General features: G+C 37.7%; 1 protein-coding gene across 1 annotated transcript; it reads right to left on the bottom strand.

The window, feature by feature from the left end:
- Positions 1 to 2,754: 2,754 nt before the first annotated feature.
- On the bottom strand, positions 2,755 to 15,247 carry rgra (retinal G protein coupled receptor a). Its single transcript, XM_033979628.2, has 7 exons — positions 14,707 to 15,247; positions 14,331 to 14,487; positions 12,869 to 12,990; positions 11,149 to 11,302; positions 10,139 to 10,256; positions 3,828 to 3,941; positions 2,755 to 3,574 (listed from the first exon to the last, which is right to left on the bottom strand). The coding sequence occupies exons 1-7, from the start codon at positions 14,783 to 14,785 to the stop codon at positions 3,431 to 3,433; spliced, it is 888 nt and encodes a 295-aa protein (XP_033835519.1). The 5' UTR covers positions 14,786 to 15,247; the 3' UTR covers positions 2,755 to 3,430.
- Positions 15,248 to 21,581: the final 6,334 nt, after the last annotated feature.

The following is a 21,581-nucleotide window of genomic DNA, read 5'->3' as shown; positions in this document are numbered from 1 at the left end:
TCAACAGTTTGAAAAAATAAAACAACCATTGTGCTTCGGTTATCACGTTACGCCACAAACTCGGGTGAATACAGGTTTGCTGGTTTAGACATATACTTTCAAGTCAAGACATAAGCAGCAGTAGTTTGGCAAAGTACACGCAGCATTGATCATGAAGATGCACTATGTCACTTTTCTGATGGGGTTTCCATGGAGACATTTCCATGGAGAGATGTTACTATTTGCCTGGCATTAAACTCGTTCTTCTTGAAAATATTGAATTAGATGTGTTTAATGCCTTGACCATCATGTGCTCCTGCTGTGAGGAGTGTCAGCCTCATATCTCAACTATATCTGCTATAAAACTAGATCTGACCTGCCGCCTGTGCTGGTTTGTGTCTGCTGCTTGTCTTAATGCCATACTGTGCAAAATTCCAAGCCAGCAATTAGGGACCCTCCACCAGAAACGTTCCATAGTGCACTTTTAAAGGGTTTACAAAGTAGCCCATGCCTCTTATCTCTACATAAAGCCTACAATTAAAGCCCTCCACTGGGTTTTTCATCCTTTAACACTGGCACTGTCATAATGCATTATTGTGTTTCAGACAGGTTTGGCACTCACCATAAGTGAAGTACAAAAATAAAGATTTCATTCAGTGTAACATGGAGAAGTAAACAGAAGCAATGGCAAAACAATGGTTTAATTAGTGGCAAATTAAGTCAGACAGGAACAAATTTGAAGTAATGTGGCTTTTAAATTTTTTTTTTCCTTTCGTTCAAAGATGCAAACTCTATTAATTGCATTCTTTTCATGAACTGTTGATCTCTGCTCCATTAGCAAAGTGTGTGCTAGCGTAATGTCACTTGGCTACTAGCATTTCACGCAAGATAGGCTAATTAGCGAATGCATTTATCTCAAATCGAATCAAATATCCTTGCAAATGTCCCGTCACATGTGTTATACAGTGACATTTCCGTGGCATTTCCGTCTGAAAGCTAATTAATCTACCACTTATGCTAATCTGTAACTTGTTGTTGGGGTGGACAAATTAAAGAATAGCTCTTTTGTTCATAGGATTAGCATTTTTGCTCTTACTTCCTAGCATTAAAAGAGGTTAGTGGTCGTAAATGCACACAGGATTTTACCTCACATGCTAATAAACAAAACTGGGCTATAAGGGGAGGTGATGCTAATAGCGACTAAGGTTACAAACCCCCAACACTGAGGAGATGATGGCCTTCAGGTCATAGGCTACTTAAAAAAAAAAAAAGTTTGTCTATTTTAACAACTAATGTGATTGTCAGTACATATAGGGCCCATAGCAATTTATTTATTTAACACTTGAGATACGGTTGGATGATAAGACAATAAAAATCTAATTGTGATCTGACATGCAGGGGAGTGGACAGGGGGGATAAAGGGGTCTCTTGTCCCGGGGCCCATAATTGGACCTTCATTAATTTATGAGGGGGGCCCATGTGAGATTTCTTGCCCACGGCCCTGATATTTCTGTCGACGGGCCTGCTGATACGCTATTTTGGTGATATTTTCTTATGTGATAATTTTTCCCCAATTTAATGCTGCTCTGTGCACTTTTCCCTACACACTCATCCTATTGGTCAGTCTCTGTCATGCTCTGAGTGATTGACAAGTGGATTCAACCAATCACAGTGAGGTGTAGATAACTTTAGTTACCTCTGCAATGCAATATAAAGCTGCTCAGAGTGCATGAATTAGCCTATGATAAAACCATAAACGAAGCTGTCAGAAAAATTTGATATAAATATTTTTTAACAAATCACTTGCCCATTACTTGAGCGACAACGGAAATGTAGGGTAACTATTTGCTAATTTATTTAAAATTTCAAGCTCTGTGTGTCTCAAAACTATCTGAAATCCTGGCATCAGCATCCATCATTATTCATCACCGTTTTGGACAGACTAAAATGTAACTATAATCATATTACCTGTTATACAAATACTGCATTATAGTCAGTGTTGGACAAGGACAATGGAAGTCACGCTATCAAATTAAAAGTATTTAAAGCTGCAGTGACCAAGTATCATTGGGTACAACGTGCTAAATAATGGTCCATTTCAGTTGGTGCAGTTGGTTCTGGTTCATCTGTAGATCGGTATGTCACATTAAATGACCCTGTTTCACCAAATGTAAACAATAATTCTTCAGTGTTTAAAGTGAGGGACCATAATATTGTGTGTCGTAAGGCTGTGTCCCAAAGCTAACAGTCACTTCTATTAAAATCAAAAAACATAAAATAAACTGTATTCAAATAAAATCATATATGTAAAATACTTCTTCTTTGTTACAATATCAATTACACCTCAAAATTTGCATTAGCATTAGCACTGAGACACAAACATCTCTCTTTCTAAATACCGAAGTGTCCTCCACTGATGTATTCATTTTATTTGTGTAGTTTTTAACATATTGTCAGTGACCTCCACCTGCAGCTCTTTGTCCACTGCCTGATCTTTATTCATTTTATAGCGTGACTCTGCAAAAACCTCCAAGTGCAGTTGTTCACAGAGCCAATGTTTACAATGCGCCCTGACACCCAGTTTTTCTTGGCTACTGATACTGACATCACTTTTTATGACTCTATTTCAGATCTTATATTTATAAAACAACAGAGGAGTTTTGGACTGATGATCCTCTGGTAGGTAGGTGGAGGCTTAACTCACTATGCCACTTAATTTTACACACGTCACTGCATTGAGTGTTTTTTTTTTTTGTTTGTTTTTTTCTTATTTTTAAGCTTTGAATCATAGCTTTCTACTATATTTTAATTAAGTAGCCTATGCGATAAAATCAACACAACAATATTCAAATTTTTAACATCATTGGTGGTGTAATATTGACTTATATTGTTGATAAACTCAAATTGTCAAAACTTGGGAACCCATTCTTCTTAAAATACCCAGATTAGCATGCATTAATTATTATCATGTTTAAATAAATTGAAAAAGCATTCAGTAACAGCTGTATATCACACTGAAATGGAGCAAAGGATTATGGGTTATGTAGTTCCCTCTGTGTTTCTGCTTTTCCACCACTTTTTTTTTAATGTGATATCCAAATATATAGCCATGCATTTGGTCATCTTCGTCTTGTCTTGCTCCTTCTGTTTACCTTTCCAAAATTTTCCCCAAAATACTGCATTTTATATTTAATCAGTTTGACTTGTGTAACTTGAGTACTTTAAATATTCATAATTTTAATAATAACTAATTTTGTGCTCAGTCTTTTTACCACATTTTGCATGATTTACTACCATGATGGGAAATACTACATTTCTCATTTTCGCTAACGTTTTGAACAGTACAAACCAATGACTTTCTACTAACACAGGCACAACAAAATACATCTACAGAAGGTACCTTGCAGAAACCAGGACAGTGAGCAGAGTTTTAAAGTATCACATGCTTAGTTTATTTGGACTTATTCTCAATTTGAGGCACTTCAATCTTCTCTCCGGTAAGAAACTGCCAGATGCCTCCTCTGTAGTTCTCGTTGCCCAAAGCGTACAGGAAAGCGTTGATGGTTGGAGAGGTTTTGGCCAAGATAGGAGCCATCTGAGGGAAGAAGATAGTAGAATTGTCATGGAACAGACTCAATACTGATTACAATACCACAATGATAATAAAAATGCGTTATTATTTATTTCAACAGTAGGAGGTCATTTTCAACATTCAAGTTCCAATATTACACAGCCTAAATATACAGGGTTTGTGTGTTAAACATGTGTGAATGGAACAAAACACAACAAGCCAACACAAAAAAAAGCCATTTTTGGGGTGTGAAATGGGTGATGGTGGCGGGGCGTACCATTCTTAGCTTGGGGGAGACCAGAGTGGCGTTCTCGATAGCAGCGTAGAAGGCTAGGATGCCGTAGGGACCCCAGCACAGGAGCAGAGTCTTGAGGGGAGTATTAGGGTTGAACTGTAGGAAAAGTCAACAGAAAAAGTGAATTAGCGTTGATGAGTTAGGTTTTGTATTGTGTTAAAGGGCTTGTACCTGAAACAGATATATTGTATAAGTGACTCTCAAGGTCAAAGTAAGTCCCCTGTGTACTGCCTGCATCTAATTATAAAAGCATTTTATTTTTCTGTGAATCACAAAGTGTGTAGTTAGCATGCTAGTTGTTGAAAATTGTGAATAAGGTAGGTGAGGAGTACCTTTCACCACTGCAAACTGTTGAAATAATGAACTTGTTTTGTTTCATCAAGACACAGTGCCTTTAACTGCTGTTTTAATCTAATCTATAGAAATGTATACAGCAATTGACATGGGAAAATGTCAAAATGCACTGTGGATTTATATATACCATATCATTAATCACTGGTTTTCAGATTAATGTGATGTTGTCATACTTCTTATTGATTACATTGCACTTTGCCATGAAATATTCAAAAGGTAAATTCACAAATGTTGAACCTGATCTTTTCTATTAGTGACTAGACCCAACCATTAACCTGCTGTATTACAACAAAAATCTGCATTTTAACAATATTAACCGCATCTTCACTAAAAATTCCTGGCCAGATGAATGTTGTAATGTGATCTGAAACCCAGCAACATAGAAATATTAGCCCTGCTCTGAAACAGTTTACACAATTTAATTTCAAGGACACATTTACCACTCACATACTCATTAGCAGTGTACCTGTGTATCATTAGATTTTGAATAATTCCTTTTCACTAACTGGGGGTTGCCTTGGTGCACCAGTCGCATCGTGATAATACTGGATTAAATGACCTTTCTTGTTTAAATCTTGGTCTGGACTAAAGGCCGTATGGGTGAAATGATTTGCTGTTGGTGAACTGGTGATCATTTGGTTGGTGGGTGAGCGCTTAACACACTATTGTACAATCAGTTTTCTCCATAGAGGTGTTATTGTTTTGCCTGGAATGTTCCACCAAATGGCATAAAACTCCATAAAACAAGATGACTCTAGCATACCAGGCGTCATTTGCATTATCATTATAGTTTACTCTAAATGTTACTAAGGCTGCATCACAAAACACTAAATTTGGACTAAACCAGGACTATAACAGGACCAAACCAGGACTATAACAGAACTAAACCCAGACTATAACAGGACCAAACCAGGACTATAACAGGACCAAACCAGGACTATAACAGGACCAAACCAGGACTATAACTGGACCAAACTCAGACTATAACAGGACCAAACCAGGACTATAACAGGACCAAACCAGGACTATAACAGGACCAAACCAGGACTATAACTGGACCAAACCAGGACTATAACTGGACCAAACCCAGACTATAACAGGACCAAACAGGACCAAACCAGGACTATAACAGGACCAAACCAGGACTATAACTGGACCAAATCAATCACCATTGTGTACTTCTATCATTTAGCTTAACTGCAAACACAACAGTCTCATCACTTTACATGAGGAATGAGCAATTTGTCAGTGTTTGCTAATGTGTGCATTGTATCACCATGGAAACTGATGAACATTCCACCACAGAGATACATGTAAAACACCTCCAGCAATACTTTTGGACATCTTTGCATATATATATATATATATATATATATATATATATATATATATATATATATATATATATATATATATATATATATATATATATATATTTCTTTTTTTTCAGTTTTAGAATTCAAAGGTGCACTATGGAACTTCTCTAGAAAAGTGGCTGCCATCTGCTTGTCTAATAGCTTTTTTTTTTTTTGCGATTAGATTAGCAATTTAAGTTTGAATAAATGGCTTCTGTTCAAAGTTCACTTTTTAAATGCATCCAGAATTGACAAAAAGACTGAAATAAACTAGTACAAGAATTGCATTTCACAACATGTTTGCACAGATCTAAACTACAGGGTTAGCCGTTTTTAGGCACAATAAGATCCCATGGAGACACAGGGAGGGCATCTGACACAGGGACATTTCAGAGCATGTTTGTACACATCTAAACTACAGGGTTAGCACTATTTATGCAAAATAAGGCAGGAGATTTTATTAGTGGAGGAAATTATGGCACTCCAAAAGTTGCAGCCTTTGAGATTTGCTAAATGCGTCCCTTCAAATGCAACTTCGGCTTGATTGCGATAAATCTTCCAGCTCTACTTTACATTTTTTACATTCTTAATATCCTCGTAATTTAGACGACTTTTAAGACCAGTATGAGACATAACACCGTGAGTCATAGGACTGAAATCATACGCCTGGGATAAAGAGAAGCATGTTCCAGGTTTAAGATTCTATGCTCAGTCTTGAGAAGGTTATATATAATCCAATGGTCAAAAAGACCATTGTCCACAGACCTACTCAAGAATTTATCAAACACTTTTCTTCTTTCTTATAAGTAGCTTTGAGAAATCCTCTTACTCTTTACTTACTGATAAGATATAGTTTTAATCAACCTACTTTTTAAGCCAGCTACACTCTAAAAATGAAATGTTGACTCTATTAATGCCTCCGTACCTGATTCTTCCTATATATTTGAGCAAAATTAGCTGGCTGCACTTAATCAGGCATTTTATTGTCAGAAATAAACAAAGCTAGTTGTTGTTAGCTTTACTGGTCTCTGAGAGTTGTAAAAAGTGCTTATAAACTCATCATGGTGAATAATTAGGATGTATAAGGTAAGTCAGGAATAACTTTGGACCATTGCAAACAGTTTGAAATGAACTAGTTTTTCAGTAAAAATCAGGTACAGCGCCTTTAATCGAACATAAATTATCTGAATGGACAAAATAATGTTATATACTTAATATATTTAATTAGGTTAAACTTTTCAGAGTCAAAAATGTGTAACTTCAACTTCTAACTTCTATTTATGTACGTTTTTTGTTTAATTTCTTTCTTTGCTTTGTACATCCCAAGTAAATATTAGTCAAATTATCTCTCTTTACATTGGCTAGACACTTCAACTGGAAAAATTAGCTCTATGTAAGATAAAAGTTGAAGCTAGCTATGAAAAAAAACAGTGTAGACCTGAAGTGGTCCACTCAGCTCGTGTTACATAGTTTGAAACAAAGTCAAAAAACAGCTTTTGAAGTGACTCGTAACTGTCAGTATATCATAAGTTTCGACGGACTCTTCCAAATAAAACAGCCATAAATGTGTAGTAAAAATGCACTGCGGAGCCAGCCTGATGCCACGTGACCAGTGCATTCCAATGACAGAACGGCTCACGGCACACATAGGAACTTCTCCCTAAACACACAACTATCTGTCATGTGTGTTTTCATCATTTCTTTCCTCTAACGCAATAGATAACAGTTATTTCATTTGACCGTTACACCCCAGCACAACCCAAAATGTTTTATAGAATATTAAGTGGATGCAACAGCTTATCCTCCCATGCTATTTCTCCATTAAAAAGTCATTGTTAATCATATGCTATGCTATTATTTCTCTAATATAAAGTTAAAAACCTAAAAGAACCTAAAAACACAACTTGGCAAACAAAGAATTCTGCAAAAGTTGTTTTTTGTTTTTGTTTTGCAGCAACAATTTTACAGAAATTTGCCTTCAGGATTTGACACAGTTTTCAACCACTTAGGGTGAATGAGGGTGACCCAATGGGGGTGTCCCTGAGTACCTAAAACAAACCCATCAGAACATGCAAACTCCTCATCGAAAGGCCATTTTACAGGATCAGGGATTTGACTGTGGAACCTTCTCATTAAAACGTTATTATAATCTATTTCCAACTTTCTAAAATAACATAGCAACCAGCCGATTGTTTATTTTAGTTCAATTATTGCTACATGCTAACAGTTACGTAAAGAAAACATAGCTATTCCACCAGTAAGAGTAAGTTGACTATACATTTTATAAAGCATTTCGTTGGACGCAAATGCCAGGGACAAACATTTTTGTCCAACCAGAGACGCTGCTGGATGAGAACCATGAGGAAACAACTGTGTTTGTGTTTTTTTTCTGTCATACTTAAACACATAACCGCTAATCGTTTTTTGTCTTTTTCATGACAATCAGTTACAATCCCTTACAATCCCTTTAAAATCTCGCCTGGGTAACGTCGCTAAGAGAGATATTAAGAGCATTTCTGAGGTGTTACGTAATTGGATTGTTGTGGTACTGCTAGCTAGCTTGGCGTCTGATGAAAAAGTTAGCTAAGTGTGAGTAATAGCTTTTACATAACTCACTGTGCACCTAGAGGATACTGGCATCTTCTTTACTATAACAAACTATTCAAGTGACGACACTAGCTCACATTTTGCTCGGGGCTCCAGTGGGGTGGCCCTGACCTATATTGGCGCTCTGAGTGCATGCCTGGCGTTCACTGTGTTATGTTGCTTTGAATAGGACCACGTGGGTGCGGGGGGCTTTAAGGAGAATGGAAAAAAGATGTCGGAGCGTTCCCGCAGGTCATACGAGCAGATGACTTCAAAGCACGAAAAGTATTTTCAGTGCATTTTTTTTTTACAGATTACGTAAGGGTCTAGAGGGGATTTGACTAGCTCAAGGTTTTGGGTTTTGAAAGATGTCAATTGTGCTACTGCTACTACTACTACTATTACTACTACAATAATATAATGCAACTACAATGAGGTCTACTATTGGTATTACTTGCACAATTACTATTAATACTGCAAGTACTACTTCTACTTCTGCAAATAATACTGCTACTTATTCACCAGCTACAAATGCAACTAGCACTCCACTTAATAAGGCTACTACTACTACTACTACTACTACTACTACTGATACTACTACTACTATTACTGCAAATAATGCTACTACTTCTACTGTTATGTTGACTGGTTGTGACAGGAAGGGCATCTGACATAATAATTTAAAACCAGAATTCCTGCTTAGTTATATATATTTTGGCTATCGGATATTTTTGACTTTACCACAAAAACTCCAAAGTTTGTATAGCTCAGGTATGGACTTATTTTGCCTTGTGACTGGATTATATTTTAGTACCAAACAGCAGTGGTGACTTTTATAGTAAAGCAGAGTTGGGGTGAATGTCCGTGTTTTGTTGATATAAACTACAGGCAAATGAGTATCTTTATTTTTACTGACATGCTAAATGCATAAATATTGAACTGTTTGGAATCAAATTAGAGAAGTCTCGACCTATACTTCATTAATATTTGTATATATTGGACTGGCCTTGTCAGTGGGCCATTTGTTTCTTCACATATTTGTTTCTTCACACCTCATTTATGCCGCTAAACCTTCAGTATTATTACTCTCTATGTAATTATCATTATGCATCTAGAAACCACATGACTGACATGACAGTTCTACAGATGCACTTACTACACAAAATGTACATTCATGAAGAGATACTAACAGCAACAGCACACTGCTCAGACAGGTGCATTTATAATACAGCCTTGTGTTACAAACGTCACCTTTAACACAGTCCTGTTTTAGAACAGCACGCTGACACCAGGTCTTTCCTGAAGTAACTCCAGTTTTTCCCTGAAGCGGAGTAAGTCCAGAACATCCACATGTTCCTCCACACATGTGTAATATTTCCATTATTCCACTAATGCTGTTGCTTCATAAACACAAAGGTCACAGACCAGCAGAGCTCCTCTCCAGCTGCTGTCACTCCACTGCTCCATCCAGATCCTCCATTTCACACAAACTAGTCCTGAAGCTACATCACTCTTTGACTAAATGACTGTCTGTATTACTAACATCTAATCACTAGAAACATGAAGCAAGTCACACTCACTAGAAATCTCTTCAGATGTCCCTCCTCAGATTCCCTCATGGGGTTTATTCAGCGCTGTTTGAACTTGCTGTGGTCTTCAGCACAAAGGCACAAGCCTCTAAAACAACTGACCGTCCTCTCCAGTTGTAAAAACAACAATACAGGCTAATCAGACATTTGTAACTGCGATCGATGCAGGTGCCAATAGGCTGTACTAAAGGACACCGTGAATACAACCATGCTTCAAACAGACAGAAGTGAAGATAAAATGGGATTATTTGGATATATTTCGTAACATTTTAACCAATTTAAACATTTGACATGCGATGACTTTAGATTTTATTGGACAAGCACACTTGCCCTGACTGTACACCACTGCTACCAAGTCCAGGGTCTACGTGCACCACATTTATAGGCCCTCAGAGACACATTGACTTACCCTGGGGTTTCCAGTCTTCTTGAACTTCTGTGCGATGGACTGGTAGGAGGACATCACCACAAACACCTGCACGACCATGTTGAAGATGGTCATGGGGATCAGGTAGGACACATAGTTTCTACAAAAAGACAAAAATGAACATAATAGTCAAAGTAATGTCATAATCAGGGAGTACATCTTGGTATAATGTGGAACTAAAACTTCAGTTAGATTTAAATTATTTTCTTTTAATAAAATCAAGGTTCAATTACATCTTTTTACCAGAAGCATGAAATATTAACTGCTAAAATAATACAAAAACTTGCATTTAAAAGTAGAGTGTGTACATTTCTGGTGACGTCACGTGCGTGAGTCCATGGAAATAGAAAGTTTCTCTCCCTTGAGATAGATTAGTTTTATGCCATACTGTGGAATATTATAGCCAAAGGAACAACATTTCTATGGAAACAAGTGGGAGTGTGGAGATGCAAGCCTGCTCAGAGTAAAGATGCAAGTTTTTCAGAGTAATAAACACAAAAAAACTGACAAAGAACAGAAAACTAACAAAAGTCTAATAACTGAAGCTAGTGTATTTTCTAGCAAAAAAAAAAAAAAAATCCGCACTTTGGCTTTAAAAACATGTTTGTAAAGTTCTAAAAAACAGGGTTAACAGATTTCATACATAAAGCACCACTGTGTTACATAAAAAGCACCACTGTGTAACATTAAATAAAAGAACTATTGTGTTTTTATAGCTAAAAAAAATACGATTGAGACCTTACATCCTTACTTGGACTGGACTTGCCTCTCCACAAACCTGGCATGTAACTTGGTCCAGTGGTGGGCACTTGCATTTAAACTTTTATTGCAGTTTTATCCAAGTCTGTTTAACAGCTGAAATGTTGAACAGCGGGACTTTATCAAGACTCCATGAAATGTTTTGTTTTCTGAAGAGGAAATATTGTCAGATTGTACTACTCTTTTTCAATCTTTTTTTTTTTTTTGGTGGCAAACTGATTTCTTGCCCCCACCTGTCTCCCTTGCTGTAGTCCAGGGTGCAGCAGGTACGGAGGGGCTCGTAGTCGTACTCTCCCCAGCCGAAGAGGGGCATGGCAGACCAGAACGCGCTGAAGAGCCAGATGAAGATGGCCAGAGTGATGGCACTGCTCCACTGAAGCTTTGTCCCTGTGGCAAAAACACATTCACACATTGTCAATAAGGGATCAAAATAAATGTCTTTGGGAACAGGAACAGGTCAAGAAATCAGATGTCTGGGATTATCCTGTACTAATAAACCGGGATTAGCAGGATCTTTTATTTCCCATGTTGCTTGAAGGGCCCATATTACACTATTTCTGATCTATTACAATGTTGTTTCATCATCACAAACAGACCTGGAGTTGTGTTTTGTTTCATTCACACATGTTTAACACACAAACTCTGAGAGAAAATCCAGTCTAAATCTGCAAACAGAAAACACTCTTTTCCACCTTGTGATGTCATGTGGTAATACAGGAAGTGCTCCACTGTGTTTGTAAACTCCACACACCTTGACTAGAATCATTTGGATCATTTCAGATATTGAATTACAAATCTGTACTGGAAAAAGGTAAAAGGAGCTGTTAACTTGAAAACAACCGGTGACATCACAAGGTGCAAATGAGCATTTTGAGCTTTGCAGATGTAAACAGACTAATAATAAAAGATTACTCGAACATGTCTGAATGAAACAAAACTCGGGATATGTATGGGCTATTTGACACATTCTTTTCCCTTAAACAATATTGATAGATTTTTGTTATTTATTTTTGTCTGTTCAAGACAAATAAAAAGGACTTCTAACACTAATTTCCTGAACATAAACCAAAAAAGTACTGATTTGGGGCACTATTGTAGTCTACAGCCCTCTACTGGCAACAGTGAGGAATGAAGCATGTTGAAATTACAAATTAGCAGCATGGCTACTTCAAACATAAGGCTAACAGACAGATGCTTTTAGCACCGTAAACCATAAATCATCACAAAATACTACTGAACAAAACTAAATAATACTACTACTGCTACTGCTACTACTACTACTTCTGTATGTTTTTGAGGATTTAAACATGAAGGTTAAACCCGTGTGAAAGAAACAGAATACTAATGAGAGGTAATTATGTCTACTTTCCCATTTTCACAAAATCTCTGACAGTCCATTCTTCTTCCTCAGACACCTGTGCTAATTTTACCCAGCGGCTTTTAACCACACTTCACAATCCCACTGACCTCAGCTTTATCACAGTAAAACTGACATTTTTTATTCACAAGCCACCTGTTCTGCCCATTGTCGTAAACAAAGCCAGTTAATTGGATGCCCAGGCTGAGAGAGGTGTTTGTTGTGCCTATGGGCTGTGGACAGCGGTAGAAAAGTAAAAGTACTGCACTTAATTCAAATTTTTAGGCATCTGTACTCTACTTAAAGGAACCATTTTTAGGATTTTAATTTTTATTTCCATAAACATATCCCCAGATACGAGGTAAATGTGTTTGAATCAGTATAGTATGAAGTATCTCTTTTTAATTCTAAGAGTGCAGGCCACATACAGTTCATTTAAGAAATCAACTCACTGTTCAACAAAAACAACATTATTCTTTATCACTGCATTTGCCGTTTTAATAGCTCTCAAAATCTGGCTGAAATACTTTTACTTTTTTACTCTGAAAGTACTTCATGTGATACTTTTGGTACTTCAGCTTGTATTTTGTGCTCACTTGTGCAGTACTGGTGGTAGCGGTCCCAGGCGATAGCAGCGATGAAGTGCAGACTGGCCAGAGCCGTCATGAAGCCCTGGAAACCGTGTGTCTGGCAACCATCAGAGCCATAGGGCCAGTATCTGTGAGGAAGAGAGATCACAACAAGATGATGGTCAGCGGAGGAAAGTAACTGCTTATAAATACTGTAATAGTGGAACTGACTAGATTCTTTGAGTACTTGTACTTATTTTGAATATATTTTTAAGCCTGTACTTGTAATCAGGTGTAATGTAATAGTAACAAGCTACATGTAAAACTACATAAGTTACTGAGTACAGTGACAGTGAAGTGACAGTCCATATACATATACACAGTTATCTCAGTACTTTAAATACACACATAACTTAGACTATATGTGGACTATGGTTTCAATTTTTACATATATTTTTGTTCAACTAAAAATGCGCTTAAACAAAGGATTTAACTTATGTTTTAAAGGAAGACTGGGGTGGGATTTAATACGTTTTCTTCTTCACGCTCCTTTTCGAGGTTAAATAAGAAAAAAAAGAAATACATTGAGCGTACTGGATACATGTATTCTTACTTCTTTTGTTCATTAGTCTGCATGAAAAAAGAAACAGCACTATTTTGTACTTGCACAGTGTTAGTCATGTAACTGTACTTTTATTTAAGTACACATTTTCAGCAGTATTTCCACCACTGATGATGGGACAAGTACATGAAATTAAAAGTTGAATTACAAAGCTGCAGTGTTTTTCTAGTCTCGTCTGTTTGTATCCACACATCTGTACAGCTCTGTAAGGACATTTAAACAGTGTTGTTCTACCTTTGATGGAGAAATATTAATTACATAATAGAAGCTTCAGACCAGTGTCTCTGTGTTCTCTGCATTCTCTCAGCTATTATGGAAAAAATCCATAGAGCCAGACAGCAACGGAAATTGAGCTCCAAACCTATTGCAGTGACAACGTATAATTACATGCAAGTTTGTTTATTTATTTGAAATCTTTGTTAGCGTCTTTGTAATTATGATATTTATTGTTTATGCTTAATTTATTCTAAAACAGGTTCACATGATGCCCTTTGTTTACTTTTGATCACCATATAAAAAGTATAAAATAAAAATCATAGTCTTTATAAGAGAAAAAAACATGTAAAAATTGTAATATAAAATAAAATAAAATATAAAAAATATGTTAAATGGAAATCATAGTCTTTATAAGAGAAAATAAAATGTAAACATGTAATATAAAATAAATTAAATTAAAAAGGAACTACTTGATTTGAACACACAGACTGCGCACTATCGATTACTACTATCGATACTACTCTATCGATTATTGCATATTCAGGAGCTGACAATCACTGATTATTATTAGTTGATTGCATCTGCCTCGGCGCGCCTCGGTGTCACCTTGCCAAAGCCATTACGAAAGTGCGCTGCGGTTACGTCACTGACCTTAGAAAGCTGGAGAAGGCGGCAACGGTGGCGTTCATGGAGATGCCGATGTCTGCCATGGCCAGGCTCAACACGAGGAAATTACTGGGCGTCCGCAGCTCCCGGATTTTGAAGAAAGAAACGATGGTCACCGCGTTCAGGAAGAATCCCAACAGCCCTGTGAAGAGAAGACACGTGCGTAAAAGCAAACGCGTAACAATGCACACAAGTCACATTAACCAGAACTTTTAGTGTGCCTCAAAGTGCTGTGAAAATGAGTTTGAAAGCCGCTACAAAGTGTAAACAAAAGCACGAGCCAATTGCGCAGGGCTAGTAACGGGTTTGCGCATAAAGCCCAGCCAGGGAAGCCTCTTGGCTCGGCTCCAGACTCACTCACCCTCCACGAGCAGGCACGATCCCAGGGAGAACACATCAAACTCGGAGAAGCCTTCAGGCAGCGGGTAAGACGAGACCATGATGAAGCCTGGCGTACCACCTCAACAATAACAACAACAACAACAACAACAACAACAACAACTCTTGCTGTCTCTTCACTTTTCACTCGCTGTCTCCTCCTCTGCCCCGCGCGCTGCTCCTCACGATATTCCTCGGTTCTGGCTGAAGGTTCGGTCGCTTTATATAGAGGGATTTCACGTGAAAACCTCGGCACTTTATTATGTAAAGCTGCTACGCTCTCTGTTTCTGCGCGATTCGCCCCTTTATCCGCACAGGAATGTCTTAATGATCGAACCCACACCAGCCGCGAGCCGTGGCTCTAATACGCATTTGACCACCGCAACACTAAAGCCCTCAATTAGTTACACAACAAGCCTTTGTGTCCGGCTCCTCGCGCGGAGGATGCTGCTGTCTGTAGGTCTGTCTGTGGGTCTGTCTGCGCCTCTGCTGCAGCTGCTGTTGACGACGACACTACGTAGGATGCGCCGCCAGAGCGCACAACAGGTGTTCACTGCGAACGAGGGAGGTCTGATGAGTGAACGAGTACCTGCCCACCTTTTCTGACTCCTTTGAACTAAAGTTTATTCAATCATATAACAATAATTACACACAGTTAAACACATTCAAACACAGTGATACATTGAGAGGGTGTGGGACCAAAGCTGTCCTGGGTAAATGGGTCTGAGGAACAAAACAGTGCCATATTAGAACTATAACTTCATTACACTGGTTATGGCACTTTATGACTTGATCATAAATAAATAAATAAATAAATAAATAAATAAATAAATAAATAAATAAATAAATAAATAAATAAATCTTCAAAACTCTAAACATCCTTCATGCTGTGTATCCCTGGTTGCTCTTGGCTCCTGGGGGCAGACCCTCCTCACTACACCCCTCTCTTCTCTATGGGGCAGTGCCTTTTCAAAACTCCCAAAGCTCTGGAGATCCTAACCCAAGGAACTTAGTAACCCCAACCCTGTGGGCACAAGTCTACATTACAAAAGTATTTGTTTTGAACGATATTTCTTTATAGCACATTTCCATGTCTGTTGTTGGCCTTTGTTACACACAAACTGCTGTGTGAAAGAGACATGAATAAAGATGTTATTCTGGGCGCCTCACACACACACACACACACACACCCCCACACACTCACATACACACACTCCCCCCCCCCCCCCCCCCCCCCCCCCCCCCCGCTTAAAGGCACTATCACCACAACTTCACACTATCACCACAACCTTTAAAGTTCCTTCAGAGTTGTTTTCCTCCCTCTGCTCAGGAGAGGTGTGTCTGGAGGAAACCTGTTCTGTTCATGTTTGGGCTGTTGATGGTGTCATTGCTGATGATAACGCTGCAGGGAACTGAACTAAAGCTGACTTTATTTGGAGTTCAGCTTTAACTAATAGAGATGTTATGTACAGCCTTATACAAGTTGAATAATGTTTGATTTTGAATGTAATGACTGAATAAAATACTTACATACAAACAAAATTAGAATACAGTATTGACTAGATTTTCAGGAATAAAGCACAACAAAGTTCTGGAGGTTACATTATTTTATCAATAGTACACAAGTAATTTACCAAAAAGAAGAAAAAGTGAGAAGTAATGCTTTGCCACACTGTCATGCTTTGAACGCACCGTCGACATTATGAAACAGGGACAGGAGCCAATTTTAAAGACAAGGTGAGATATGAAATAAGTCAACAAGGCATTATTTATAAAAAGTAAACTGTGCAATCCAGTTCACAGTTTTAGTGTCCTAATTTTAAGTTTTTATATGTATATTTTTAAATTTATTTTATTAGTATTTTTGTTATCAATGTAGCACTGCTAGAGGCACACAAGGTAAAACTCACCGGCACGGCCGATCCAAATGTAAAAACATATAAAATAAATAAATAAATCTCATGAGATGATTTTCCTCTTGTGTGCAAAATCTTGCAGGAATTTTATCTCATGAGATTTTGTGGCATAAGACCTTGTCCCATCCCTGTTAAGAAATCAAGCTAAGGCTTGACACTAACCACATCCAACCACTTTCACCACCATGGTTTAATCTGACTCTGAACCAGTCTGGAAAACATGACACCCTTTTAAAAGACAATGGAACACACAGAACACACAGAAGAGGTGGTAGAGTAGTCAAAAATAACCACTCAAGTAAAAGTACATTCTGGTCAAAGAAATTATTCAAATAAAAGTAAAAAAAAAGGATTTGGGGAACTAGAGCTTAAGTAATAGTAAGGGTAACTGTCTGGAGTGGACATATATAATAATAATAATATATTTATAATTTGAAGTTGAAGCTCTACCTGATTTTTACTGTCGTAAAAACATGAAAAACAGAACTAGTTATAAACAGTTTACAGTGGTCCAAAGATTTTCCTCACTTACCTTAAGCATGTGGAGCATCCTAATTATTCAGTGCAGTGACATTTTATACTACTATTCACAACGTTCAGAACACAGAGAGAAGTTTTGCCATGACAATAGCAGCATGCTAATGCGCACCTCCTGATTTTCAGACAATAAAACATTTTCTAATGAGATGCAGACAGCATGACATGGATATATTTTGACCTGAACAGCTGCTTTTACAATATATCTGTAATGAGGAAAAAAACAGCTATAGGGTCTTGAAGAATTTGTACAGACAAAACATTAAATAATCATTAAAATGTAAAGAGTAGAACACAAAAATGAGAAAAAAAATATCTGAAGGAGCAGCACAAGAAACACAAATGTTCCAATAATCTCATTTCAGCATTATAGTAAGGATTATGTTATTTATAGACTTACTCAAAGTCGATTACAGAATATAAAGCACATAAAAAAAACCCAAAAAAAAACCACATGAACGAGAAAATATTTTGTCCCAAACTGTCCAGCTGCAAAATAAAAAGATCTGTTATGCCTGCCATGAGCAACACCAGTACAAAAAAGGCATGGGAACAGGATCTGAGCATTGGTATTACAGATCAGCTATGGAATGCAGAAGAGTAGACAAATATGTAAAAATGGCAAAACACACAAAATTCAGTTCAAAGTTGTTCACAAGTTGCAAACAACCTGCAAATACGTTAAAGGTCCTGTATTACACAAAATGAACTCTTATGATCTTTAAGTGATGTTATAATGTTGTTACCTCAGCAAAACAGACCTGGAGGTGTGTTTTGTTTCATTCACACATGTTTGAGTTACATTTTATTATTAGTCTGTAACATCTCCAAAGCTCAAATTGCTCTGTCCCACCTTGTGACGTCATGTAGTGGTAGTTTTCAAGTTAACAGCTACATTTTACCCTTATTTCAGTAGAGATTGGTAATTCTGGGGCTGAAATCATCCAAATGATTTTAGTGAAGGTGTATGGAGTTTAAAAACACAGTGGAGCACTTCATGTGTCACCACATGACATCACAAGGTGGAACAAGATGTTTTCAGTTTGAGAGAAGAACTCAGCCTAAATATGCAGGGTTTGTGTGTTAAACATGTGTGAATGAAACAAAACACAACTCCAGGTCTGTTTGTGATGAGGAAACAACATTATAACATTGATCAGAAAATAGCATCATTTTAGCGCAGTGCTGTTTTACACAGGTGAATTTTCAGGGTTTTTTTTGAAGATGGTGAGTGTGGATGAGTCTCTGATGTGAGAGGGGGAGGGGCTAAGACTGCTGAAGGGACAGGGTGAGTGGGGGGGGGGGGGGGGGAGCGGTAGACGGGGGCGAGGTTATGGAGGGACTTGTACACAATGGTGAGGAGGTGGAATTGATGTGCGGGGGGATGGGGAGCCAGTGGAGATCTGAGGACAGAGCTGAGGAGAGCTCTGAATGTACTGGAGCTATGGGTCACATTTGACCCTCTCTACCAGTGGGTCAAACTCAAACTCACAGTGGGCCAAAATTTAAAACTGAGACAAATTCATGGGCCAAACTCAATATTTATTGAAAAACTGACTGAAACGGATATGTAATGTTTAACCTTTTCATATGAAGTTTAGTTTTGCTGAAACACAACAACTCAAGCTTAATATTACAAACAGAAAGAGAAATTAAATTTGAAATAAAAGACACATCAGTAGTATTTATTTCATATTTAAATAAATAAAATGTATTATGGCTCTCTCTGTAACCTTTCAAGTTCTTTTTTAAAGTATTGTTTTTTTAAACAAGCTGACAAAAATAAAATAAAATAATCATAATAATAATTTCATTAACTGAAAATTCGACTGGACTATTAGCTATTAACAGTCCCTGCCTTGGCATAGAAAAAGTGCATACAGAAAAAATATATTCAAGCTCAATTTGCTACATTCAGATTTACTCTGCCATTGTCTCCAATGTCTCCTAGCAAAGCATTCTGGGATTTGTAGTACTAGTGGTGCATGTGCTATACACCAGCAGGGCAGAACTAATGCATAATTGATATGATCTCAGGGGCCAAATATAATTCCACCCCGGGGCAGATTTGGCCCCCGGGCCTGAGTTTGAGGTATGTGCTCTCTATGGTATAACTCGTTATAAGTCTAATCTCAAAAGTTAACAGTTTGTGGGTAGGTTACATGTCATGTGTTTGTGAGGTATAAAGCCGCTGTCTTCATCTCCAGAGCTTTTCATACCACACATGGAACAAGGCGGACATTGTTGTTTAACCCTGTGCGGCTCGGGGATTATCAGATCAGCAGCCTGTGAAGTGGAGGTGCAAATGTGTCAAGAGTAAAAATCTGGCCTTACACTCTGAAGACCAGAGTCCCAGTCCTGCTCACAGCATCATCCACAGGTTTGACTGGTTTTATTACCCAGCATGCCATGTTCTTCACAGCTGGCATCACTTAAACTTTGTGTGAGCAGAGAAATCAGCTCCGACAAATCTTCTTTTCTGTGTCAGTCGTAATGAAGTGGGTACACCAGCTTTGGGACCAGGAGTCGTTGGTTCAACTCCTGACTTTAAAATAGTCACCATCCATAGTTACTCGAGTTCACCCTATATTTAGGCTATTCCCAAACCACTGCTGCTGCTACTAGTACTACTTCTGTTACTTTTACTATAAATAGCATATATTGTACTAGTCGTACAAATCATACTGTTTCCAGTGCATCCAGTGTACATTAGATGTAGATGTAGAACACCAGGTGCCACAGTGAAACTGCGGCTCTAGTACAAACTGTCAGTATGTCCTTTAGCGAGACACTTTGCCCATGTTGGCTAGTATGACTCTGTGTGTGACTGTTGGTGGTGATCAGACGAGGCAACGGCACAGACTGGCAGCCTTACTTTTGTCAGTCTACCCCAGGGCAGCTGTGGCTACAGTAGTAGTGTGGAGTGAATGAATAATGCACTTTAAAATGTCTTTGAGTTTCCATCAAAATTATTTTTCTTATTCTTATTCATTTATGTTCAACAGTTACATATTACAAATATCAACTCCATTACTACTAATATACTTCTAATATTAATGCCACATATACTAATACTAACAAATACTACTTTACTTCACTAGTATGTAATCCACTAATACTATCATTAATTCCTCTATTATAGCTTTGAACATTGCAGGCTAACTGTGACACTGCAGGCCTCACAGCCCATTCTTCAGTTCATAATTCTGATGAAAGGGCTTAAAATACAGAGATTAGCATATGGAATGTTTAAGGTTTTTAATGTTGCCCAATAGTTAAGACCTGCACCTCCCTAATAGCATGCACACTGTCAACTTTGACCTAAAGGGCAGTTTGATGGAACTGTTATCAGACTAGTCTGTTGAACACTGAATAATCTGTACTTTTGAATTCTTGCACCGATCTGTACTGTATTATTTTTACATTGTATGTGTTAATTGTTGTTTTAATTGCTGTTTAACTGTTATATTAGTTGTTGTTTTAGGACTACAGATGGAAAGTAGCATTATGCTAAATCTGGTGCAGCCATCTTTTAATGTAACTGCACATTGTCCTTTAAATAAAATAAAGTAAAGTAAAGAAACACTCCTTGTACTTCTTGTTTCATTTTTTTCCCCATGTTTTTGACAAATTAAAATTTAGGTCATTCATGGTGCCAAGTTGCTCTGACGTTAAGGTGTGAGTTTTAATAACGTTGGCATGCTTTAAAAGGCTGAAAGTGTTACACAGAAAGTAGGTGACGAAATCAAGAAAGTAGAGTTGCGGTAATAGAAAAACACTACAGAGGTATTTTTAGTTTGGGTCGTAATCCTTAGATAACTCAAAGATGGAGGTCAAATTCAACTGGTTTGATAAGATTCCTCAAAGATGTTGTCACTTTAAAACAAGATGTTAAATGTAAAAAGCAGACATCATGCTGTCTGAAGTTAGGCTTATATGAAGTGGAACAAGAAGATGAACGACAGTAGCTCAGTTTTTCCACTGGTCCCAAGATTGGCAGTACGAATCCTGCACTCTACATAAACATCATTAGTCGAGCGGTCAGATTCACTGACTCACAGGTTGGCTGTGCAAATCCAGCTCCCACAGATGAATGCTGTTGTTGTGTCTTTGGAAAGACACTTAACCCACCTCGCCCTCAGTGCCCAGTGTCTGTGTACACTGGTGTATGTGTGTCTGTGTGTGTGAATGGGTGAGTGGTTCCTTTGAGTGTCTTGAAGGTGGAAAAGCGCTATATAAAAATGGGACTATTTACCAAGAAACATTTTGACACTCAAAAAGTAAAAATGTGTATTGTTGTTAATATTAATACTTATACTCAATAGGTCTACAATTCAAATACACAAGAGTAACTTTATAATAAGAGAGGGAACATTGTCAGAGGTGCTTTCATGTAAAATAAGCT

This window comes from Periophthalmus magnuspinnatus, chromosome 15, assembly GCF_009829125.3.
Source record: "Periophthalmus magnuspinnatus isolate fPerMag1 chromosome 15, fPerMag1.2.pri, whole genome shotgun sequence".
In the NCBI taxonomy this organism is placed as follows: Eukaryota; Metazoa; Chordata; class Actinopteri; order Gobiiformes; family Gobiidae; genus Periophthalmus; species Periophthalmus magnuspinnatus.
The sequence above is the reverse complement of the archived record's forward strand: the minus strand, read 5'-3'. Positions and strand labels throughout refer to the sequence as shown.